Source organism: Notothenia rossii (assembly GCF_949606895.1).
Source record: "Notothenia rossii genome assembly, chromosome: 4".
Lineage (NCBI taxonomy): Eukaryota > Metazoa > Chordata > Actinopteri > Perciformes > Nototheniidae > Notothenia > Notothenia rossii.
This window is the reverse complement of record NC_136902.1, coordinates 24173208-24192994: the sequence shown is the minus strand read 5'-3', so window position 1 is coordinate 24192994 and position 19787 is coordinate 24173208. Positions and strand designations below refer to the sequence as shown.

At 39.1% G+C, this 19787-nt stretch overlaps 1 protein-coding gene and 1 long non-coding RNA gene across 4 annotated transcripts in view; one reads left to right on the top strand and one right to left on the bottom strand.

The window, feature by feature from the left end:
* The window catches only part of LOC307038179 (TOX high mobility group box family member 2-like), a 108828-nt gene extending 93592 nt beyond the window's left edge, over positions 1 to 15236 (bottom strand). The window contains exon 1 of one of the 3 annotated variants that reach the window (XM_079679501.1): positions 15214 to 15236. Coding sequence is in view for 2 of the 3 variants with exons in the window: in XM_079679497.1 (XP_079535623.1) it covers positions 14434 to 14523 (90 nt within the window). In the remaining variant the exon portion in view is untranslated. Of the gene's footprint in view, positions 1 to 14433; positions 14549 to 15213 lie in introns of those variants that run through there. The other 2 variants (XM_079679497.1, XM_079679499.1) reach the window with 2 other exon arrangements.
* On the top strand, positions 10103 to 12371 carry LOC307038180. Its single transcript, XR_013807914.1, has 2 exons — positions 10103 to 10352; positions 11165 to 12371. It is a non-coding gene; the product is annotated as an uncharacterized lncRNA (long non-coding RNA).
* Positions 15237 to 19787: the final 4551 nt, after the last annotated feature.

Sequence of the window (19787 nt, the reverse complement as noted above, 5' to 3'; positions counted from 1 at the left end):
ACGGGCTTATCTCTAAAAACCTTGATATGAATAACTTTGTAGGAGAAACTAGAAAGTCTATTGAATATGCACTTAACTGCAACAAGAAATACACTTGGTGAAAGTAGCTTGAAGGGATATGGTAGCTTTAGATATCACAGCAAATGATGCGCTGTGAACACAGGCCTTGCCTCGGGGCAACACGGTGACTAATGCATTTATCTGCGATTAAACAGCCTATATATTTCATGTGAAGAGTGGTCATGTTTTACAAGAAAGAAAGAAATTGAGAGCATCAAAGTTGTTGGCTGAGAACCTACTTATACAACATTATTTTAGCAGACCCCAGCTAAAAGAATATTATTCAAAACTGTATTAAATAACTATACTAAATAGTCTTCAGTTCAGGGCAGTTCATTGTGGGAAAAGGATGACACACTAATTTACTGTTTAGTTGTTATTGTAGGCTAAGCTTTTTCCATTGTTCGTTACAATCCAATCAGAAGAACAAAGGGACGCCTACTAAAAGAGCTTTGAGCTCAGGAAAATGTATGGCCACAAGAAAACGTACCTTAAATGTGTGCTCTGTTTCACAAACACACACAGACAACGGCACACACAATTACACACAAACATACAAACAACTTAAATAAATATAACCACGTACTGTGCATCTTTGCACTTTTCAAATACCAGTGGGAAAAAGCAAGTTTCTGGGTCATAGCATGGGAAAAAGCCTCTGAGAGATGCATTTAATACATTTGACTCTGGAGTACTGCATGGCCCAGTGTATACTGTACTGTATATGAAGCATGAACGAGTATAAAAACACCCTTTGAATGGAAAGCACTCTTTGATGTCCTCTCATCTATAAATCATCACTGCATGTGGTCTTTAGTCTAAAATTTGCTTGGTTAGTTAAACATTTGATCAGATCTCAGGAGTTTAATAATTGTGCATCTTGCCGTGAAACATCCAATTACACTCCACAGATCACTTTACTACCAACTATAAACGTGCATTATTCTTTAGGCAATGCTACATCGCTTTATATTAATATAAGATATCTGGTGGAAACCCAATCAGTGTCCTATTCCCACGTGGACACACAGAACTGACATCAGATCCCAGAGTTGTCATTGGACTGATCTAGTGATGTTTGCTGGGCGGACAAGTTAACGCCATTCTTGAAGGAGCTCATTCGCTCTGTATTTTCAGGTCAGTGGCTTTCATCAAATGTAATGGTGGGGTTGTAAATTATGAATGAAGAACCACTCTGTGGACAAGGAGGATGATGCAGATTATTCATCCCTACTTCCTTTGGAAGCCACTCCTCACCAGAGGGATTTCACACCAGAGGGATGAGGACTGTATTCCTCACAAGTGTAAAGTAAGTAGATTACAGGCCGCAGCAAGCGAGTGCTATCACCATCTGGATTATGGTCTGGATCAAGGGTTCCCAAACTTTTTAATGTCAAAGACTTCCACATCGATATACATTCAGCCACAGGCTCGTGCATGATAAGATTTGATCTGAAGTAGCTTAGAGGAGCATTTTCTAGCTGTAGGCGTTGATGTTGTGTCACTGATGCATTTTCTGTCATTTAAATGCAACCTTTATTTTGTCTGGATGTTCTCCGAGATATGAATCCTGGCCAAAGAGAGAGTAGGGCTTACAGAACAATAAAAGCGAAAGCAGAATGTGTGGATTAACACATCAAATTACAAAAAGGGACAACATATAGTGATTCAAATAATTAAATAAGGTCAGTGGGGTAATGACAAAATTGTTGAGTGTCAAGAACTCCCGGAAAAAAATAATAATAATTGAACTAAACTATTTCTCTTTTTGTTGGAGGCCCTGCTGAGATTTTTGTGATAGATTCCGATGTAGTGTATACAGTAATATGAGTCTTCTTTTTTTCAGGATATATTGAGAAAGTATTGTCTACGGCAGGGGTTCCCAACCTTTTTTCCCAAGAGCCCCCACAAATGACTCCTGTTGGAATGCTACAACTACTGTCACAAAGTAGATGAATGTGAAGTATTAAGGCTAGGTAGTATGAAGGTTATTGGGCTCTGGATTAATTCATTTGGATTCCCGCTGTATGAAGAAATTAAAGGACGGCGGAAGTGGACACAATTCACAAAGGGATTAAACTGTTTACAACACATGCTCAAAGTAAGCCGGATTTTGCCGATGTGTTTATGTGGATTCAAAAGTCGTAAATAATCTTCAAAATGGAGGAGACCGATCTGATCGGAGCAACTGTGACAAATAATCCAACTGAAACCGGCATGGACAATGACTGTGTTTTAAAAATACGCTTATCCAGAAAAGCCCGGTTTGGACACTTTACGGACAGAAGAAACATTTGTATTAAAGAAAGAATTATACATTTCTGTCTTTTTATGTCTTTAATAGCTACTAACTTGAATTTTTATTCAAATTAATTAATCAATGATTTTGTATATTGTATTGTAATGTAGAGAAAAGGCTTTTAGTGACAATCATGTATTGCTTTACAATTATATGTAATTGGTTGGGAACCACTGGTCTACGGAACATTTAAAAACCTTATTACTGAATAGAGAACAAATACAAAAAAATCATCCACTGTGCGGAAAAAAACAAATATAACAACAGATGATAGCAGGTCAATACTGGTACAATATTTCCAGCCATGGAAACCTCCAAAATAATAAAATTAAAATAATAATATCAAACTATTTCCTTATGGGACCTTATGGAAACAACTAAAGGAGGAATTCTTGGACAACACACCCTTAAAGATACTGATGATGATGATGATGATGATGATGATGATGATGATGATGATGATGATGATGATGATGATGATGATGATGATGATGATGATGATGATGATGTGAAGGTGGAGGATCGTAAACAGCATGAACATGATGACGGACGTGATGATGAGATGGAGCCCTGAACTTCATCCCTGCTCCCTCAGTTTGTCATTGAGCTATTTAGCAGCAGAATAAATGTTTTTGATTTACTTTTGAAACACAGCTGGGTCTGGCTGGCTTGTGGTTTGTGGGCCCGGGGCCAAACATCATCTACATGGCAGGGGAGAAGGATTGCTGCTGATCATGCAGTGTGCTGGCTGCTGATGACTTTATTGGAAGAGATCAAGTTATTGATGATTAATTTAGGCAGTGAATCAATGTGTTCCCTTGGCTTCATCAGGGCTTCGCTGACCTTAGAGGGCTTCATTAGGGGGTGTAAAGCGACATTATGTAAAAATGAGGTAGATTACTTAAAAATGAAACGTCACTCAACATATTGTTTTTTAAATCAAGTTTAAATCAGCATTTATTCCTATTTACTGTATCTATGCGATTCTATACTATTGTGTCGTGGTAAATCAATAGTCAATCATTGCTCTCAACTTCTGCAGAAAAATATCTCGCCTGTGTCCCAATTCCTATCTCCTTATTATAAAAATGTGTCAGTGAGCAGCCACCTGAGCAAGACATGGATAATAAACACTGCTAGAGTAGCTCTTCAGTTCTCCACTGTCTGATGGAAGAGGAGGAGGAGGAGGAGGAGGAGGAGGAGGAGGAGGAGGAGGAGGAGGAGGAAAGGAGGGAGGGAGGGGCCAGGAGAGGAGAAATGAAATTGAGCACTGATGAGGATGAATAGTGAAGAGAGAGGAAGAAGAGGAGGAGGGTAGGGTAGTAGAATGGGGGGTAGGGCCTGTGAGGTGGGGAGTAAAGGGGGGAACTGAGGGGAGAAAAAGAAGAGATTGGGAGGGAGCGAAAGGGTGCTGAGAAGGGTCTAACTCCGGCATAAAAGTAAATTCAAATGCATTATTCATGGCTCTCTGTGTCAAAATATCATTTACGTGTGCTGTGTTGACTCATGGCTCGTAAAATGAGAAGGACATGAAAAGAAAGAACGAAGGGAGGAAATAAACAACTCGGGAGGCTTTCTCTATTCTTGGCCCAAAAAAATAAAGAAGAGGAGCCCTGCTGCGCTCTCCCTCAACTTATTAGGCATCAATTATGTATTGTACTCTCTGTTTACTATTCTTTATCTGTGTAATAAGCAGCCACCTTGTCGGAGAAAGTCTCAAATCCGTCTTCAAAGTATGACTGAACAATATGTATTTCACAATGCAGAAGTATCCTAAAGAAAACAAACCTCACCTCTCTTTGTTGAACTTAAAACCCTACACCCCACGGGTGTATGAGGGGGACAATTTTCAAATCAACCCCAATTCCACTGTCAATAAATCTTAGATTGTTTAGTCGCCTGCCTTAAATCTGGGCCAAGATAACCAGCTGTCTGTAAGATTTTTTTCCCACTTTTAATTTTTGGGGATTTTCTGAATAATGACTATACTGTACCATCAGCAGGCCCACAGCCTCTCTGGTGGACCATTGGGTTCATGCAGAAAGTACACCGACACCACAGCAGCTCCTACAGGTTGACAGCAGTACTACCACGGCCTTCAGCTTAAATCCTGTTAATTACAGTAATGGTGGTTTCCAAGCTGGGGCTAGACACCTGCAAAAGTGGCCGGCTCGATCAATTTAAGAGGTCATGAGATGATTAAGAAAAGTAGGAAAGCTGGGGGAAAACGTAAAAATGCAAAAAGAAATCTATTTTATTTAGTCTCAGATGTTCTTTTAATCTTTGCTTTGCTTTGCTTTTGAATTACTAGGTTATTTTACCTCTTCAGGCAACTAAAAGTGTTCAAATAAAAAACAGGAAAATACACTCTTACAAAAAGCACTTTGTGTTTGACCTGGTTACAAATCATAGACGCATGCAACATTTAGGATACGTCACAGTTAGACATTGCTTTATAAGATTTTAGAAGGTATAAATGGCAGAAAAATGTGCAAATACAGGATACTAGTTTGAATGAAGTTAAAGTCAAAGGTATCAATTATAAATATGATCATTGCTGGGCTGAATTTTGATTGCACATGTTTAAGAATAAACAAATCTTTTGCAGTTATATAATGTAAAGAAATTGCTGCTGTGCATTCAAATACACAAAAAGCTAAATGACTGACAGCAACACGAAATAATCGGTTTGAGGGGAAAAACAAATTATATTTGGTTCAAATAAATGGTATACAGGCCTTCTCTAAACATGTATCCGCATACATCTAATATTTCTACACGTAGATGTAGGTGTGTGTGTGCATGTATATAAATATATATATGTATATGTGTATTCAGTGAGGGCGGGGGCACATATGACCTGCTCTACTTTTATTTTGATTTATAAGGCTGGTGGAGAGCATCATCACAGAATCGCTTCATCTTCTCTCCTTTATTACACCACATTTGTTTTCATTTTACTCCCAAGGCCTTGCTGAATACATTACAGATTTCCCATGGGGCAGCGGGGGGCCGTCTCCTCCACCACGGGAGACAATGGGATGACGGGGAGAGATTTCTGGGCATGCTTCATCATTAGAGGCATTAGCATTATTTGGACTTCAAAACATTATCATGGGATTATAATTATTCTCTGTATGAGCGAGATAAGTGGACCCATTTGTGGGAGCATCGGTCAAGCGAGTTGGTAGTCATAAAAACGTAATAATTGCACAAGGCAGTAAGTGAAAATTAGAGACATTTAAAGTGTCAGGTGTCAGATGGCACTTTTCAAAAGGAGCTATTTTACCCTATCTAATGGTAAAATATAAGAACTCTGTTTTAAACCCATATCTGTAACTCTCAATTCTAGCCACGGAAGAAATTCCCCCTCCCTTCTTTACTGATGCAGCTTCTACCTTAGATCCCAATTCTGGTGATTTAGATGAGACAACCCCCCTAACCTCACAACCATCCATACAGCCAAGCATTCATTTGAGACCCTTTTTATGCCTCAGGGTAAAGTGGGACACAAAATCAGATTCAGTCCTAGGAAGATAACTAAGAGAAGAACATTACGGTGGAGATAATATGGCAATTGGGTTTAGCATACAGAGGTCAATGGCAGGTTAATGCACAATGTAATACATGATTGACTATAGTAGCCAAGGGGGGAGGGGCCTTGAGGTCAAGGGGTGGCGTTGTGACTTGTTTTGGGTCAGTCTGGAAACAATATGAGCATGGGGTGGAGAATTATTCCCATTCATCATGTTTGTCATATGACTTTGGCCCGAACTATTTCTGTTCTAACATGCAGAAGAAACCTGCAAAATATATTTACAAACCCCTATATCCATCTATGAAATCAATGTTACATGTATTTGAGGGCTTTAAAATATATGTATAGCCATTTTTCCAATATCCTCAAAATAATAATATACTTTCATTTTTGCTGTTGGATCCAAAGACGTCACGCATGAGATAGATATTGAATTTTGCTGAATAAAACTGCTGTCAACTATTAGTACTTGCTGACACGTCTCAATTTTAAATCTTGTCAGCCAGATTTTCAGTTTTCTTGGTTCCGTTATGCAAGCATATCAAATAGCTATTGTTCATTTTCACCTTCTATCTACGATCCTGTCTTTGCCGACAATAGAAAAAGCACAAGGAGGCCCTAAAAATGAATCGATTTCCCAAAACTGTACTCCTCACGATATAACTGCTCCAACCTTCAGGTACAGTAATACAGAACCATCTTTTTACTCTGGCTCATTCGCATGTTCAGCATTCACAGCCAGTAGTGAAACTGATAGCATCTACATCATTTCAAGGACATACAATAACACTCACTAGCCAAGCCTTGTTGCATGAATACATAGAGGAAAGGTTTTGAGCAACATTATTCCATGATTGAATTCCCAAGGACAAGAGCAAAAAAAATAAAAAAATGGGGAAATGAAATGGAGGGGAGCTAGCACATACAAGGTGATTCATAGGTGTGGTGTGCTGAGAAGAGTCAAATGTTTGTGTGTATATATACATTATATACATACACCAAATTATAACAATGCTATACTACTCGGCCTATACTATAACCTGTTAAACATGTATATCTAAACATTGACAGGCACTTGCATGTGTCAGATATCTGGTAAAATAGATAATAATAATAATAATAATATCAACAAATATTTGATCTTAAAAAGCTCACACCTACAATCCCATTGGCTATTGAGCCTTCTATAAGCAAAGCGATTGTACATGTAAATTGCATGGCCTCTCCACTCCTGGGGCCAAAATGACTCACTGCACCCTTTATAATAACCCCCTGCTGTAAGGTTTGGGGGATACCTGTCAATCAAATCAAAGCCAGACAAAATACATTTACATAGTAACACTACATCGCAACATCTGAGAGACACTGAATATATCTCACAGAAATAAGCAGATATTGACCCAAAATATGGGATTTTATCAGATGTTATCTTTGTGACTCAAACACAAGATGCATAAAATCACACCGATACTGAACCGTATTTATTATTAGGAGGTGATTTCTGTCCAACTATAATAATGTTTCAATATAAAACTGACTTGACTTTAGCAATAATGCACAGATTGGTGGAAGATTAAAAACAGGGTAAGGCTAAAGATATCTTCAAGTGGAGACTCCCACCCAGAGGTAAGAGATGGTACTGGGCCTTGTTGAACAATTGTTATTATACCCATTATGGATTAAGAAACACAAATATAGGATGACGATGATGTTATAGCCTTCCATACACATTTCGGCTACAAAGAAAGTGCATTGACTAGTCAATTATACAGGCACTACACCATATGTCCAAACCAACAATATGTTCATCTTCTACAAACATGTGGATCAATAGGGCAACACAACCAAACAGAAAAGAAGAACACAAATAGGACTAGGACAGCACTTATGAAGGTAGATATGGTAGAGCAAAATGCCAGAGCGTGTAAAACCTAATGTGAGCAATTGCAGAAAAAAAATATCTGAGCTTGTGTGCATACATTTACACTTGTATAAAATATCCACGTATCTGTGAACCAAATTTGAAGTCACAGAAGAAAAAAAAAAGTTTTGTAGCTTGTAGAAAAAAAATGAACTTAGTGATGAAATGTTCACTTGCAGAAAAATATATATTTTTAAATATATTTTCCATTACAACTGCAACTTAATATAACTTCTCAAATCGGTCATTACAACTTCACAAATCTGCTCTGTGGCAGTATAAATCGACGAATCTGAGGCCTTGACTTTTGCTACACTTCTTGCGATGAATGGGTCGCAAAAGTAATTTTCACCTGTAGATGTGGGGGGAGGGAGGGGGGTTGGAGCGAAGGGGCGGAGCTATCAGAATGACGAGGCTCGGGTCAGTCACGTGGTGTTTCTCAATCGCGAGGATGCTGGCTTGGTAGTCGCGTGCTTCCAAGTCACTTCCTTCAGAAACGAAGCAAGTATGATTCCAAGCCACGGCTTGGGAAAACGAAGAAGAATGGAACAGGCTAACAAGTGTGCCACTCTCTCTAACGGTTTCAACATAAACTGTGCCGAAAATAAATACCTCACGATGTCTATCTAATTATGAACTTGCTTTACTTTCACGGGACACATTTTTGATGATAATAAACAAATGTAACAAAGTAACATATTTACCAACACATGTTCTACGCCACTACATACTTACATTTAAATCTGTGCTGCGTCGGTTCAGCAATTCTCCGCAAGGGTTTTTGAAATTGGTCCGTGCGCAAAACATTGTGGGGATTTTAAGGACGCGAAGTCTACCCATGTGCAGCCTCGAAATGTCCCCCAAACCAAGGACGCGGCCTCGGTGGAATTAAGTATGCTGGAGATTGGAACAGTCCTTCGGCGGCACTCGATGACGTAGCATCCTTGAAATATTGCCTTGGAAGCCAGAATCCTCGAGATTAAGAAACGGCCACACACAGCCGTATCGGCCCGTCTACACTACAGGCATGAACAAATCTTGAAGCTGGGCGTGTCTGAAGCTTGGCGATTTTTTGCGAGCAACCAATCACATGAATCTCCCACCCCCGACATACAAAGCAATAGCAATGTTAAAACGAAGTAAACTGGATATAAACTCTCCAAACAGGCGAAAAAACTATCAGTTTCACCCACTGTCTCTGCCACCTCCCTCCATGCCTGGTTCCTCCGGTTTGTATCCCGGTAAATAGTTCCGGTCGTAAAGAACCGGGTGATTTGCTACCGTAATATCTCGTTTGGAATATGAGGAAATGAACTGCGGTCTGGCTCTCCCAGCTTGCACGCGGTTTGATTGGCTGCGCTTGCACTGGCGGGATTTGCATAAACGGGATTTGATTGGCTGATGCCAAGCATCGAGCCTCAAAAGTTGAACATTGTTCAACTTTTGATGCCGATAGATGCTCGTGATGCTCGCAAAGCCATGCCATGCTCCCCACAATGCAGTTCGGCGAAGATTAAAAATCTTCTACGTCACCCCATTCAAGTGAATGGGCGAAACGTTGAAAGCATTTTTTGATGCCTGTAGTGTAGACGTACCGATAGGGTCCTTCTCAGGTCGATTAAATGGAATCCTTGCGTCCCTCACTTGCGTCACTTCCATAGGTCATTTCCCTGCGTTTAGTCCCTCCCACCAGGGAAGCATGGAGGGACGCAAGGAAACCACGAGAAGCAGGGAAATTAGTTTTAATAGCAATGGGACGTCCTTTCTTCCGGAGCGTCACGTGAAGCGACGTCCGTTTGTGATGACGCCGCACAGCTGTTCGTCTGACAGCAGCTCTGTTCCCGTTATTTTCACAAACACCCCCGCCTCTGTTAGTACACATTTACTGAAACAAACATTTGTATCATCTGTTGTAGACCCAAATACATTAAATAAAATAAGAACTGATTCTCAAAAAAGATAAACGCCATTCTTAAAATGTATAAACGCAAAAAAGCGATCATGAAAATGTTTCCAATAAATGAATAAAACATTTTTTGACAACTTTGTTGTTCAGACATATCACATATTTGTAACTAAATGATACATTAATTGAAACAAAACAGAGTATAGACTGAGGAATGACCCTCGTGAGTTTCATGTATTTTCTTCACTCCGCTGGGGTACTGCTCTCATGTCAAGAAGCATCAGATCAGTGCATGCCCTGCATTGTCCAATCAGTGAGCGATACACAGTAAGGGGGCGGAGCGAGTATCTGTGGTTTTCATCAGAGGATGGTCTGGGGATTTCTCGGTTATCGCTCCTCCATTATCGCTCCTCGCTCCTCGATCGTCGGTCCTCCGGCAGAAATAAGCGCCATGGGACGGTACTCAAGATGGCGCAGTCAAATCAAGTTCCGGTGATACCGAGGACCGAGGAGCGAGGAAATGAAAATAATCGACCTGAGAAGGACCCCTGGTCAGGTCGAACCAGATGACTGCGGGGCTAACGGACCATGTCGCTACCAGTCCGCTGACATGGCGTGTCAATCAACGGTAAGTTTTGCCCATTACTTCCCCAGTATTACTTTGAATATTATTATTGTGATTGAGGATTAAATCCGCAATGAAGACCACCGTTTTATATCGTGCAGTTTAGCGGCAAAAGGACGTCAGTTAGCCAGCTAACGCTAGCTTTGTTGAGTTTATGCTAGCTAAACAAGTAGTGGTTGTAGCCTATACAGAAGTAATTCATATATTATAGCCTACTGCTTTGGCACTAACGGTTAATAACCGTTTATGAAAATAAAACCATTTGAACTGTACTGAAATAATGACAAGTTTTATAATTGTCTTGGGCTCCTGCTGTTTTTAAAGCCTTTGTAAATTATCCATGCTATTTTCTATTTAGAACGAAGACTTCAGAATCTTAAAATCCCTTAACGTGTGTATGCAATTGTGCTAAATTCAACACTGGAATCAAGCAAATATGAATATGTTTGCATGACATTAGTTATTTATATTTTTGCCATCACTTAATTCTACGTGTAATACATTTAAGTCAAGCTAAGGTACATGTGATGGTAGCTAGTTAGTGCTTTTAACTATGAGGCCTCCTCCAAAAAGCATAATAACCAGACTGTATCATTACAACTAAGTACCAGTTCTAGATCCTTGACTTTAGACAAACAATTCAAAAGACAAAATGTACTTAAATACCTTATTTGAAAGTGCCTCTTAACCTGGGATATTAGTTATACAGTAATAGTATTGACAATCTAAAAAAACTGAGCAACTCAACGGTTCACTTTTATATTTCTTATTGTCTAAAGCATTTATTATTTTCATTTATCCCCTTTCATATTCAGTGTGGATGGATTGAGACAGCGTGGTGTCCAGAGAGCTGCAGAGACTTCAGGGAGAAACCTCCGTGTGATGGACATCCTGTCTGTTGGTTTGGAGAGGACTGAGGGTCTTTCATCAGCGAGGAGGACCAGGCCTGATGGAGGAGCCCATGCTGGGCATAGCTGATACCAACTGCGCAGGCCTAGTCTGTCACTTTATTTGACTAAATGTGTTTACTTATACATTTAATAGGTTTACACCTTCTTTCCATATGTACTTTTTATTTAAAACATGTTTGATTAACTTTTGGTTCACATTTCAATAAATTGTATTTGTATTTGCACTCCTTTCGTCCATTATTTTTTCTCTAAATGTTAGATTACACATTCACATCTGACTGAATATTGGCCCCATTTATTTGTGACTTTGCAAACTCTGCGGTACAGGGCAAAGGTGTTGTGAAGCTCATAAAGTGAGACAAATATAAATAATCAGCTGATGGAGTGTAGATGTAGAAATAGGTGCATTCGATCAGCTAACTGTGTTTTCACAATAAAAGTGTAGTTTCTTAGTGAATGTCCTGTACTGGTCTTAAAATCTCATAACATCAGCTTTTAATGTTCCTCTTGGATGTTCTTCTTGACCCTCAGAGAAGGTGAAAATGTTGAGTCGTGTCTTTCAGGCATGTCCTTTCCTAACAAAAATGACAGGAAACATAAAACATATTATTGCAGAACAAGTGTGTTATTTATGAAAGCGGTGTGTTTGTGTTTTTAGGGGCTGTAGATATAATTATTTTGTCATTTGAATGTTTTTTTCCAACAGTGACCTAGAAAGACAATCAGATTATGAATGAACAGTATGAAATTCATCAACATTGAAATATATTTTATTATCAAAATAATATTTAACTGTTATCAAAACGTAGTGCAACTGTAGAAGCTTGCTCTGTTGTCTCACTGAAAGAATAACTTTTACCACGTTTTTTACAGACAATATTGAGAGATAAATAGTAGCAGTTCTCACTATCTTTGCCTTCAATACATTAAATTAGAAAGCTGACAAAGTCATATTGCTTGTTAACATCTAAATGTAACTTTTTGCATGGAAAAAACACTCAACTTAACTGATGTGTAGGGATCTAGTATTTAGTATTGTTTAATGGAATGTATAGCAGTGTGTTCAAGTCAATACTTCATTTATTTAAACTAATATCTTTCTTGATTCTTTGTGCAGGATGAAAAAATAGTCTTTATACCTGTGCTGAAGTTCACTGCTGTGAGGAGTCCAGTTCTGTCTCTCACTCTCTGGTCCAGCCTGTCTGCATCACCTGGGGCCTCATTTATAAAGGGCTATACGCTCAAAAAATGGCGTACACCAGTTTCTACGCAATGTTTGCGATTTATATAATACTAACTTGACAGGAAAATGTGCGGTCCTCCACGCAAATTCTAACCCATGCGTACGCACTAAGCACATAAACGGGAGAGACGAGAAACTGCGGCGCCGTTGGCAGAAGGAAGAATGGAGAGAAATGTGTGGAAATAATTCCATAAATAAAATGTTTCCTCTCATTTATCATATATGAAGAATGCATTTTCACACATTGATTAAAGCCAATCTTAAAATGATTAAACAAACGCCTGTTTGAGACTCCTCAGTGCACACAAACACATAACTTGGAGAAATAAATAAATATGGAAATGTTATTGATCACCCCTGTTCTCTTGTTAAGAAATGTATTCTCATAAATGATGCGGTAAACAGAAGGACAGAATTACTTGAAACTGACGCCCTTTTGCTTTTCTATAGGTTGTATAGATACGAGCATGGTTTTATATACTATCATATTTAATCATGTTTTGTGCCATTCGCCAATAGCCTACTTGATAAGTCGCTCGTAAAACACAGGAGGTATGGAAACTAAGAACACCTATGTGGTCAATTGTACAGCTAATATAACACAACACATTCGTTGTATTTCCTTTAACTGGTGGATTATGGTTAGGCTATATAGTTGCTGATCAACAGCTGGAAAACAAACCACCAAATACAAACAAATAACAAATAATTCAGATCCAGTCGTCATGACTCCACTCCGGAGGGATTCCCCGATCGTTTCTTACAGTTTCTCAACAAGGGGGGGGGGGGGGGGGGGGGTGTCCTGTCTCCGCTACAAACACACTGCCTGAGGCATTTTTTTTGTCATTAACCTTTTTCGGACCACTTATTTATTTATTTTGGTGACGATCCGACCTCCATGCTGCTACTCTGGTTCAAACTGCATCCACCAAACAATAATGTATCTCGACCTCCCCAAAATAATCTAAATCTGACGCGGTGTGAGATGTCTTTTTTAGCTGTTCTGTCGTAATTTCCTGCGATCTTCTTCCTGCATTCAGTCAAAATGAATGAATGAATGGGCGTTTCTTTGACTAAAATATGGGCGTTACGTGAAGCCCGCAAAAGCTGCGCCGCATTTCGAGTTGATTGTGATTTATAAAGGGAAACAGGCGTAGGAAGTGCCATACGTACTTCCCTCGCTGATACGCAATGTTTACAAGGCGTTATAAATGAGGCCCCTGGACACCTTAAACAAACATATGTAAAGTACCATGTGTACAAACAATATAACTTATTCTCTTCTGTTGAACATCTTGCATTGTGCATTGTCCGAGTCAGGGTCCTTTTTATTTTACTGTAACTTTGGAAGTTGTGTTACTAATGCTTACTTTTTATTTGATACCAATGTGGTAATACAATTAATAAAAACAACAAGGTTTGGGTTCGTTCTTCAGATATGACTGACGTTAAGTTCATGTAAGCTCAATAATGAACTCCAGCTCAACCAACCATATTGTAATATCTAAGTAATCATCTTGAAATATGACATTAATAAAAATATACACACCTTATTGTGAGGTTGATCTCACATACACTACTTCGACATTAGCTTGTCTACATACTCGAGCATAGCGGATTTAAATTAACCTTAGCAATGCATACAGTTCCTACCTACATAATAAAATATCTCTCTAAGTTACAAGGATGACCTTATTTGATCAACCTCAAACAGAAGCCGTTTGTTCTACAGTATTATCCCACTTAACGCTTAACACTTGTCTATTTAGTTTTAACCTTTATATATAGTCGATGGTTTTAACTTGCAGGCTACGATTAGCATCATTAGCACATATGTAGCTACCACTCGCTTACTAACCCAAGCCTTAACATTCATTACGTAGCTGATTAAAATCATAAACACATAAATAAGTACTCAAATTTCCCTTACCGCAAAACCGCATTCATGCACCGTCTGTTTTAACCGCAGAGCGATAGTCCGATATAAGCATGAAGACACGACCGTTAGCACCGCAGTCATCTGGTTCGACGTGACTATGGCTGTGACTGTGTGACTGACCCTAGCCTCGTCGTTCTGATAGCTCCGCCCCTTCGTTCCAACCCCCCCTCCCCCCACATCTACAGGTGAAAATTACTTTTGCGACACATTCATTGCAAGAACTGTAGCAAAAGTCAAGGCCGCAGATTCGTCGATTTATACTACCACAGAGCAGATTTGTGAAGTTGTAATGACTGATTTGAGAGGTTGTATTTACCAAGTTGCAGTTGTAATGGAAAATATATTAAAAAAAAAAAAAATCTGCAAGTGAACATTTCAGCACTAAATTCATTTTTTTTCTACAATCTACAAAACTTATTTTTTTCTTCTGTGACTTCAAATGTGGTTCACAGATACGTGGATACTTTATACAAGTGTAAATGTATGCACACAAGCCCAGATCTTTTTTCTGCAAGTGCTCACATCAGGTTTTACACGCTCTCGCATTTTGCACCATATATCTACCTTCATAGCGGGTGGAACAGGCATTATAAAGCTAGATAAATAAAACAATGACATTGTTCATAGAATCAGCAGAATAAAACAGAGATGTTAAAACAATAAAAAAAAGGCCACCAAGCTGCAGCCACACACATTAAAGGTAAAAGCTGCTCAGTTTAAAAGGTAAATAATTAAGGTCTGCTCGAAAAAAGAGTATGTTGTTGTACTTACCTGTCTCTACGTCATTTGGCAATGGCACCAAGTCCTCCTCCTCAATCTGCTCCATCAAACTTTTCTGCTCCTTTTTTCTTAAATCCAGTCCACTCAGTCCACGTTGAGCTAAAAAGAGGCTCTGCTGTCACTAACAGTGGCAGGGCCTCACAATCCCTCACTGAAGGTAAAACTCCCTGAGTAAACACACAAGTTACAGGAGGGTCCACGGTTTAGCATTTACGCAGTTAGCATGTTAGCCAGATCCAAACTGCACCTGTAGGTCTGTTTGATTTAGGTCACTTAGCATGTTAGCATGTTAGCTGGGCGATGCATAACAATCTGTGATTTAGGCAGGTGCAACCTTTATTTATTGGAATTATCTATTATTTATACTTTCAATGTTAGGAAATAACTATAACCCAGTGAGTACAATTCTGTGCAATTGTTTACTTATAATCACTAACTATGAGCAGCAGGCCAGGTGAGGGACCTTCATGAATCATTTCCAGAGTTTTAGCTTCTTCTGCTGCTGCTTCTTTTTCATGTGACTATTATTTTCTATTGTTCTGCTACATAAAAACGTCTAACAGTTGCCTAAATATTTAGTCTAAATGTACAGTAAGCCTAATTAGTTCAACACCTGGTACAGCCAGAGCCAGCCCGACCCATTAAGCGACATAAGTGGCCGCTTAGGGCCCCACAGCCACTAAGGGCCCCCTAGCAAAAACAACAACGAAAAGATTTTATTTAAAAAAAAATGTTTAATCTCAATACACTGTCGCCATGATAAGTATGTTTAATTAATTTTGTTAATATGCCTAGATTGCCTACTCTCAAAATAATGTATTATATTATTGAGTCATTCATATAATACATTAACCATGCTTTACCTGAACTTCATCATGACACTAAAGAGGACGGCAGGATTGTAATTTCCCGTGTTCGGTGAATGCAACAGAGGCAAGGCACCAGACCAACCAGAGAGTAAAATGGAAATAAACATCTGTCTTATTGGCTGACAGGTACCTATCCTGTGAGCTGTGACAATATTTAAAATAAACTGTCTGTCTCAGACTCAGTTTTTGAAGATGGACATAAAAACATTTGTTCTTAAAAAAAGACGACAATTCTCAAGTGGTGGTTCACACAACAACCCCAGAGCCACCACTTGAGCCAAGAGAAATTATGTTGATGTTACTTTGAATCGCGGGGGTAAGCTAAACCGTTAGCAAGTAGCTATAGCTAGCCAGATATATTAAATAAACACTTTGTAATACAATCTAAATGTAATGTTTTTTAGCGTTACCTGGTGATTTCAAAGAAAGCTCTCTGGGAAATGTTGACTTACTGTTCGACATGAAGCTAGAAGCTACCTTACAGTACACAGTTGATCCTGAGTCCTGTCAGTTGAAGTGTTTCATAGTTAGCTTAGCTAAGCATCAACCTAGCACTGAAATATATGGATGTTATGTGACAGTATTTCTGAGAAAAAGTCAGCTGAAATGATGGTATAGTTGCCACTGCTTTAGTATCGACAGCATGTTTGAACGTATTTGCAGCAGTAAATGTGGCTGTTTGGCCAATGACGTTGCCATAACAACATCTGAATGTAAATGTGCAACCTCTTTTTGTGACAGATTTTTGCATGAAATTATAATTCTTCTGAATGATGTTCCTATTGACAGCTAGTTTTTATGTGAACATTATGAGATGGACAGCCAGAGAGAATAAATGAAAAACAGTTATGAAATACTATATGACAAAACAAGAATACAGTTTGAAAGTGGAGTGATATGTAAAATATCCATAAAGAAAAATCTGTTTAAATTTCATTTTCATATGGGTGTTGAGAGATGTATCCATTTATCTCTTAAAGGTCCCATGTCATGGCCATTTCCACTGATCATAATTCCATTTTTGAGGTATGCTAAAATAGAAAAATACTCTGCAATTTTCCAAACTCACATTGGTTTCGCATACAGCATCTCTGTAAAGTATGTGTATTCAGCAGTATTCACTTTCTCCACTAAACCCCCCCCCCCCCCCCCCCCCCTCCCTGTGAGCCCAGTGTGCTCTGATTGGTCGGTACGAATCGCGCTGAGCTCCGTGGAGGTGTGATTTCCCTGTTTAGCGATACACAGCCAAACACAGCCAAACTCAATCTGAACACACACAAAGTCACAGCCGAAATAAAAACAATAAGTGTGGCTTGATATTGAGTAAGAAAAATGTTTATTGGTTGATAAACGCTGTGAGAATGGGTCTGCAGAGAGAATTTCGCCGCGATCCCAACTGTCTGTTATCAGCCTTCAGCCAGGGAGGAGAGATCAGCAGAGCTGCATGCACTGGGTGTGTGTGTGGATTGGTCAATTTGGACCAATCAGCGGGGGCTTAACTTAACGGCTCCGCGGACGTAACATAACGGCTCCACGGATTGGCCCATTTAGTTCCGGGTACGTGCTTTCGTAAGCACGTACCCGGAAGAATCAAATGGATGATGACGTTTCACCAACGAGGCGTTTTGGGGAGGTATTTTCTGTGTTAGAGTTTTCACTACAGGGTGTACTTTAAGGGTTTTGACTCTGCACACCGTTTACCTGCAGAAAAACCTTCATAACACACAAGGGGACGGGTAGTAACCGGAAAAGCATGACATGGGACCTTTAATGTTGCTCTCAAAGTGCAACAGATTGATGCTTTTAACTTCAATATTTAAAACAAAATCTTCCCGGGGGAGCATGCCCCCGGACCCCCATAGAGGAGGTGAGAACCCCCTAGAGGATGTTAGGTCCACTGTGTTTACATGCTTATTTATACAATATGTGTGCTTATGCTAACATCATAAGACAAAAGTTGGTTCCATGTTGTGTGAAGTGAGAACGCGCGAGAGTGAGGGGGGACCCCAAGCCAAAGCTCGCTTAGGGCCCCCAAAAGTCTAGGGCCGGCCCTGGTTACAGCACATTTCACAGGGAGATATTACACCTATTTCCACATGCAATAATTAAACAGCTATATCTATAGCCTTCTTAGTTAGGCTACTCAACAGACTGGATTACATGTTTATATCATAGTTTAAGTTAGCTTGCTTTCGACCAGTTAGACCATTACAATGCAGCTTACAGTATCAACCACTATATTCTGCCTCCTTTCTGATAATATGGAGGTGAATGGTTCATGTGATATTACATTTAGAAACAAGGTACAGCAAATCATTCCATCTTTAGAAAAAGTAATTATGAAAATGTTCATGACTCTGTAGCTTTGACCGTCAGTGTAATGCTGATATGTTGTGCTTTCGGCTGGCATTACACAGCACATTATGTGCATGCATTGGCACCATCTTATCAGGATCAGGGGACTGGATCAGATAGTCTGGTCTTGTTGCTGCAGTGGGAGCCTCAGCCACTCTCATCTGAAATCTAATACATGCAAAGCTACTATCTGAATCATGGAGAAGCAAAATGCAATTGTGCAGACTATCTCTTGTTGTTTGTTTCTATCATGGCTCATGGGCTCTGTGATGGTTTTCATGCTCTTAAGCAAAGAAATCAGATTTCATTCATGGAATAACAATAATACTATAAGTGGAGTCATACTGGAAATAAAAAAAGGAAAAATAAAGATGATAGTAAAATCATAAGGGAATTAAAAAGTAACGAGGGAGAATATTTTAAATTAAACTTTCTGTTCCCTTCAATTTATATTTTGGCAAAACATATTTATTATTAATGTGTGATCATCTCCCTTCCTATAAAATGGTCAGCAAAAGCTAGAGTTAAATGAACACATACCTTTAATTGGGAGTAGTCCCCATATCTCGTCCAAATAAAATCGTTTTTTCCTTCATAACCATGGTGAATTGTAAAGAAAATACCATGTACAGTGCTTTAGGTGTGCATTGCAGCATAGTGTAACTGGGAACAGCTTACATGTAATTCCAGATGTTGCCAATAGATGGCCACACAGGGGCAGGCTGAGTCTCCATGCTTTGAGAGACACACAACATCAGAGGATCTTTATTGTTTCATTGTGTAGTTTAAGTTCCATTTGCATAAGAAAGACAACTGAAGCCACATTACAAAAAATAAAGCAACACACACAAAAACAACTTAGTAAATACAAAGTGCTGATCGAGTGCAGCCAAGTTATGACGGCACAAGGTTTTCATCTTAAAATAACATTAATGGAAACATGATCATGACTAATTTATTAAAAACAGTGTAATCACCATCTACTATAATTAGCTCAAAATAATTTAATTATGCCCAATCGTTGTAAGATTATTCATGCAATAATAAGCATGGCATTTTAAGTAAGTAATTGCTCCGTTTTTCCATGATAAACTAAAATGAAATCAAATGTTCTGCTGTAGTTTCATTCAAATCCAAATAAAATAGAGATGAATATGTTGGCCTAAGCACTCAAATTATGTTCAAACTATTACCTAAACTTCATGTAATTTCTAAATAAAGTCAGACACTCTTCATTATGAGGTCCACTAATGTACAAGCTCAGGACCCCTAAAGTGCAAAAATATGAATGTAACTCTACAGGCACGAAGACCCAGCATCCTTCTGGGCTGCTCAGCCTTC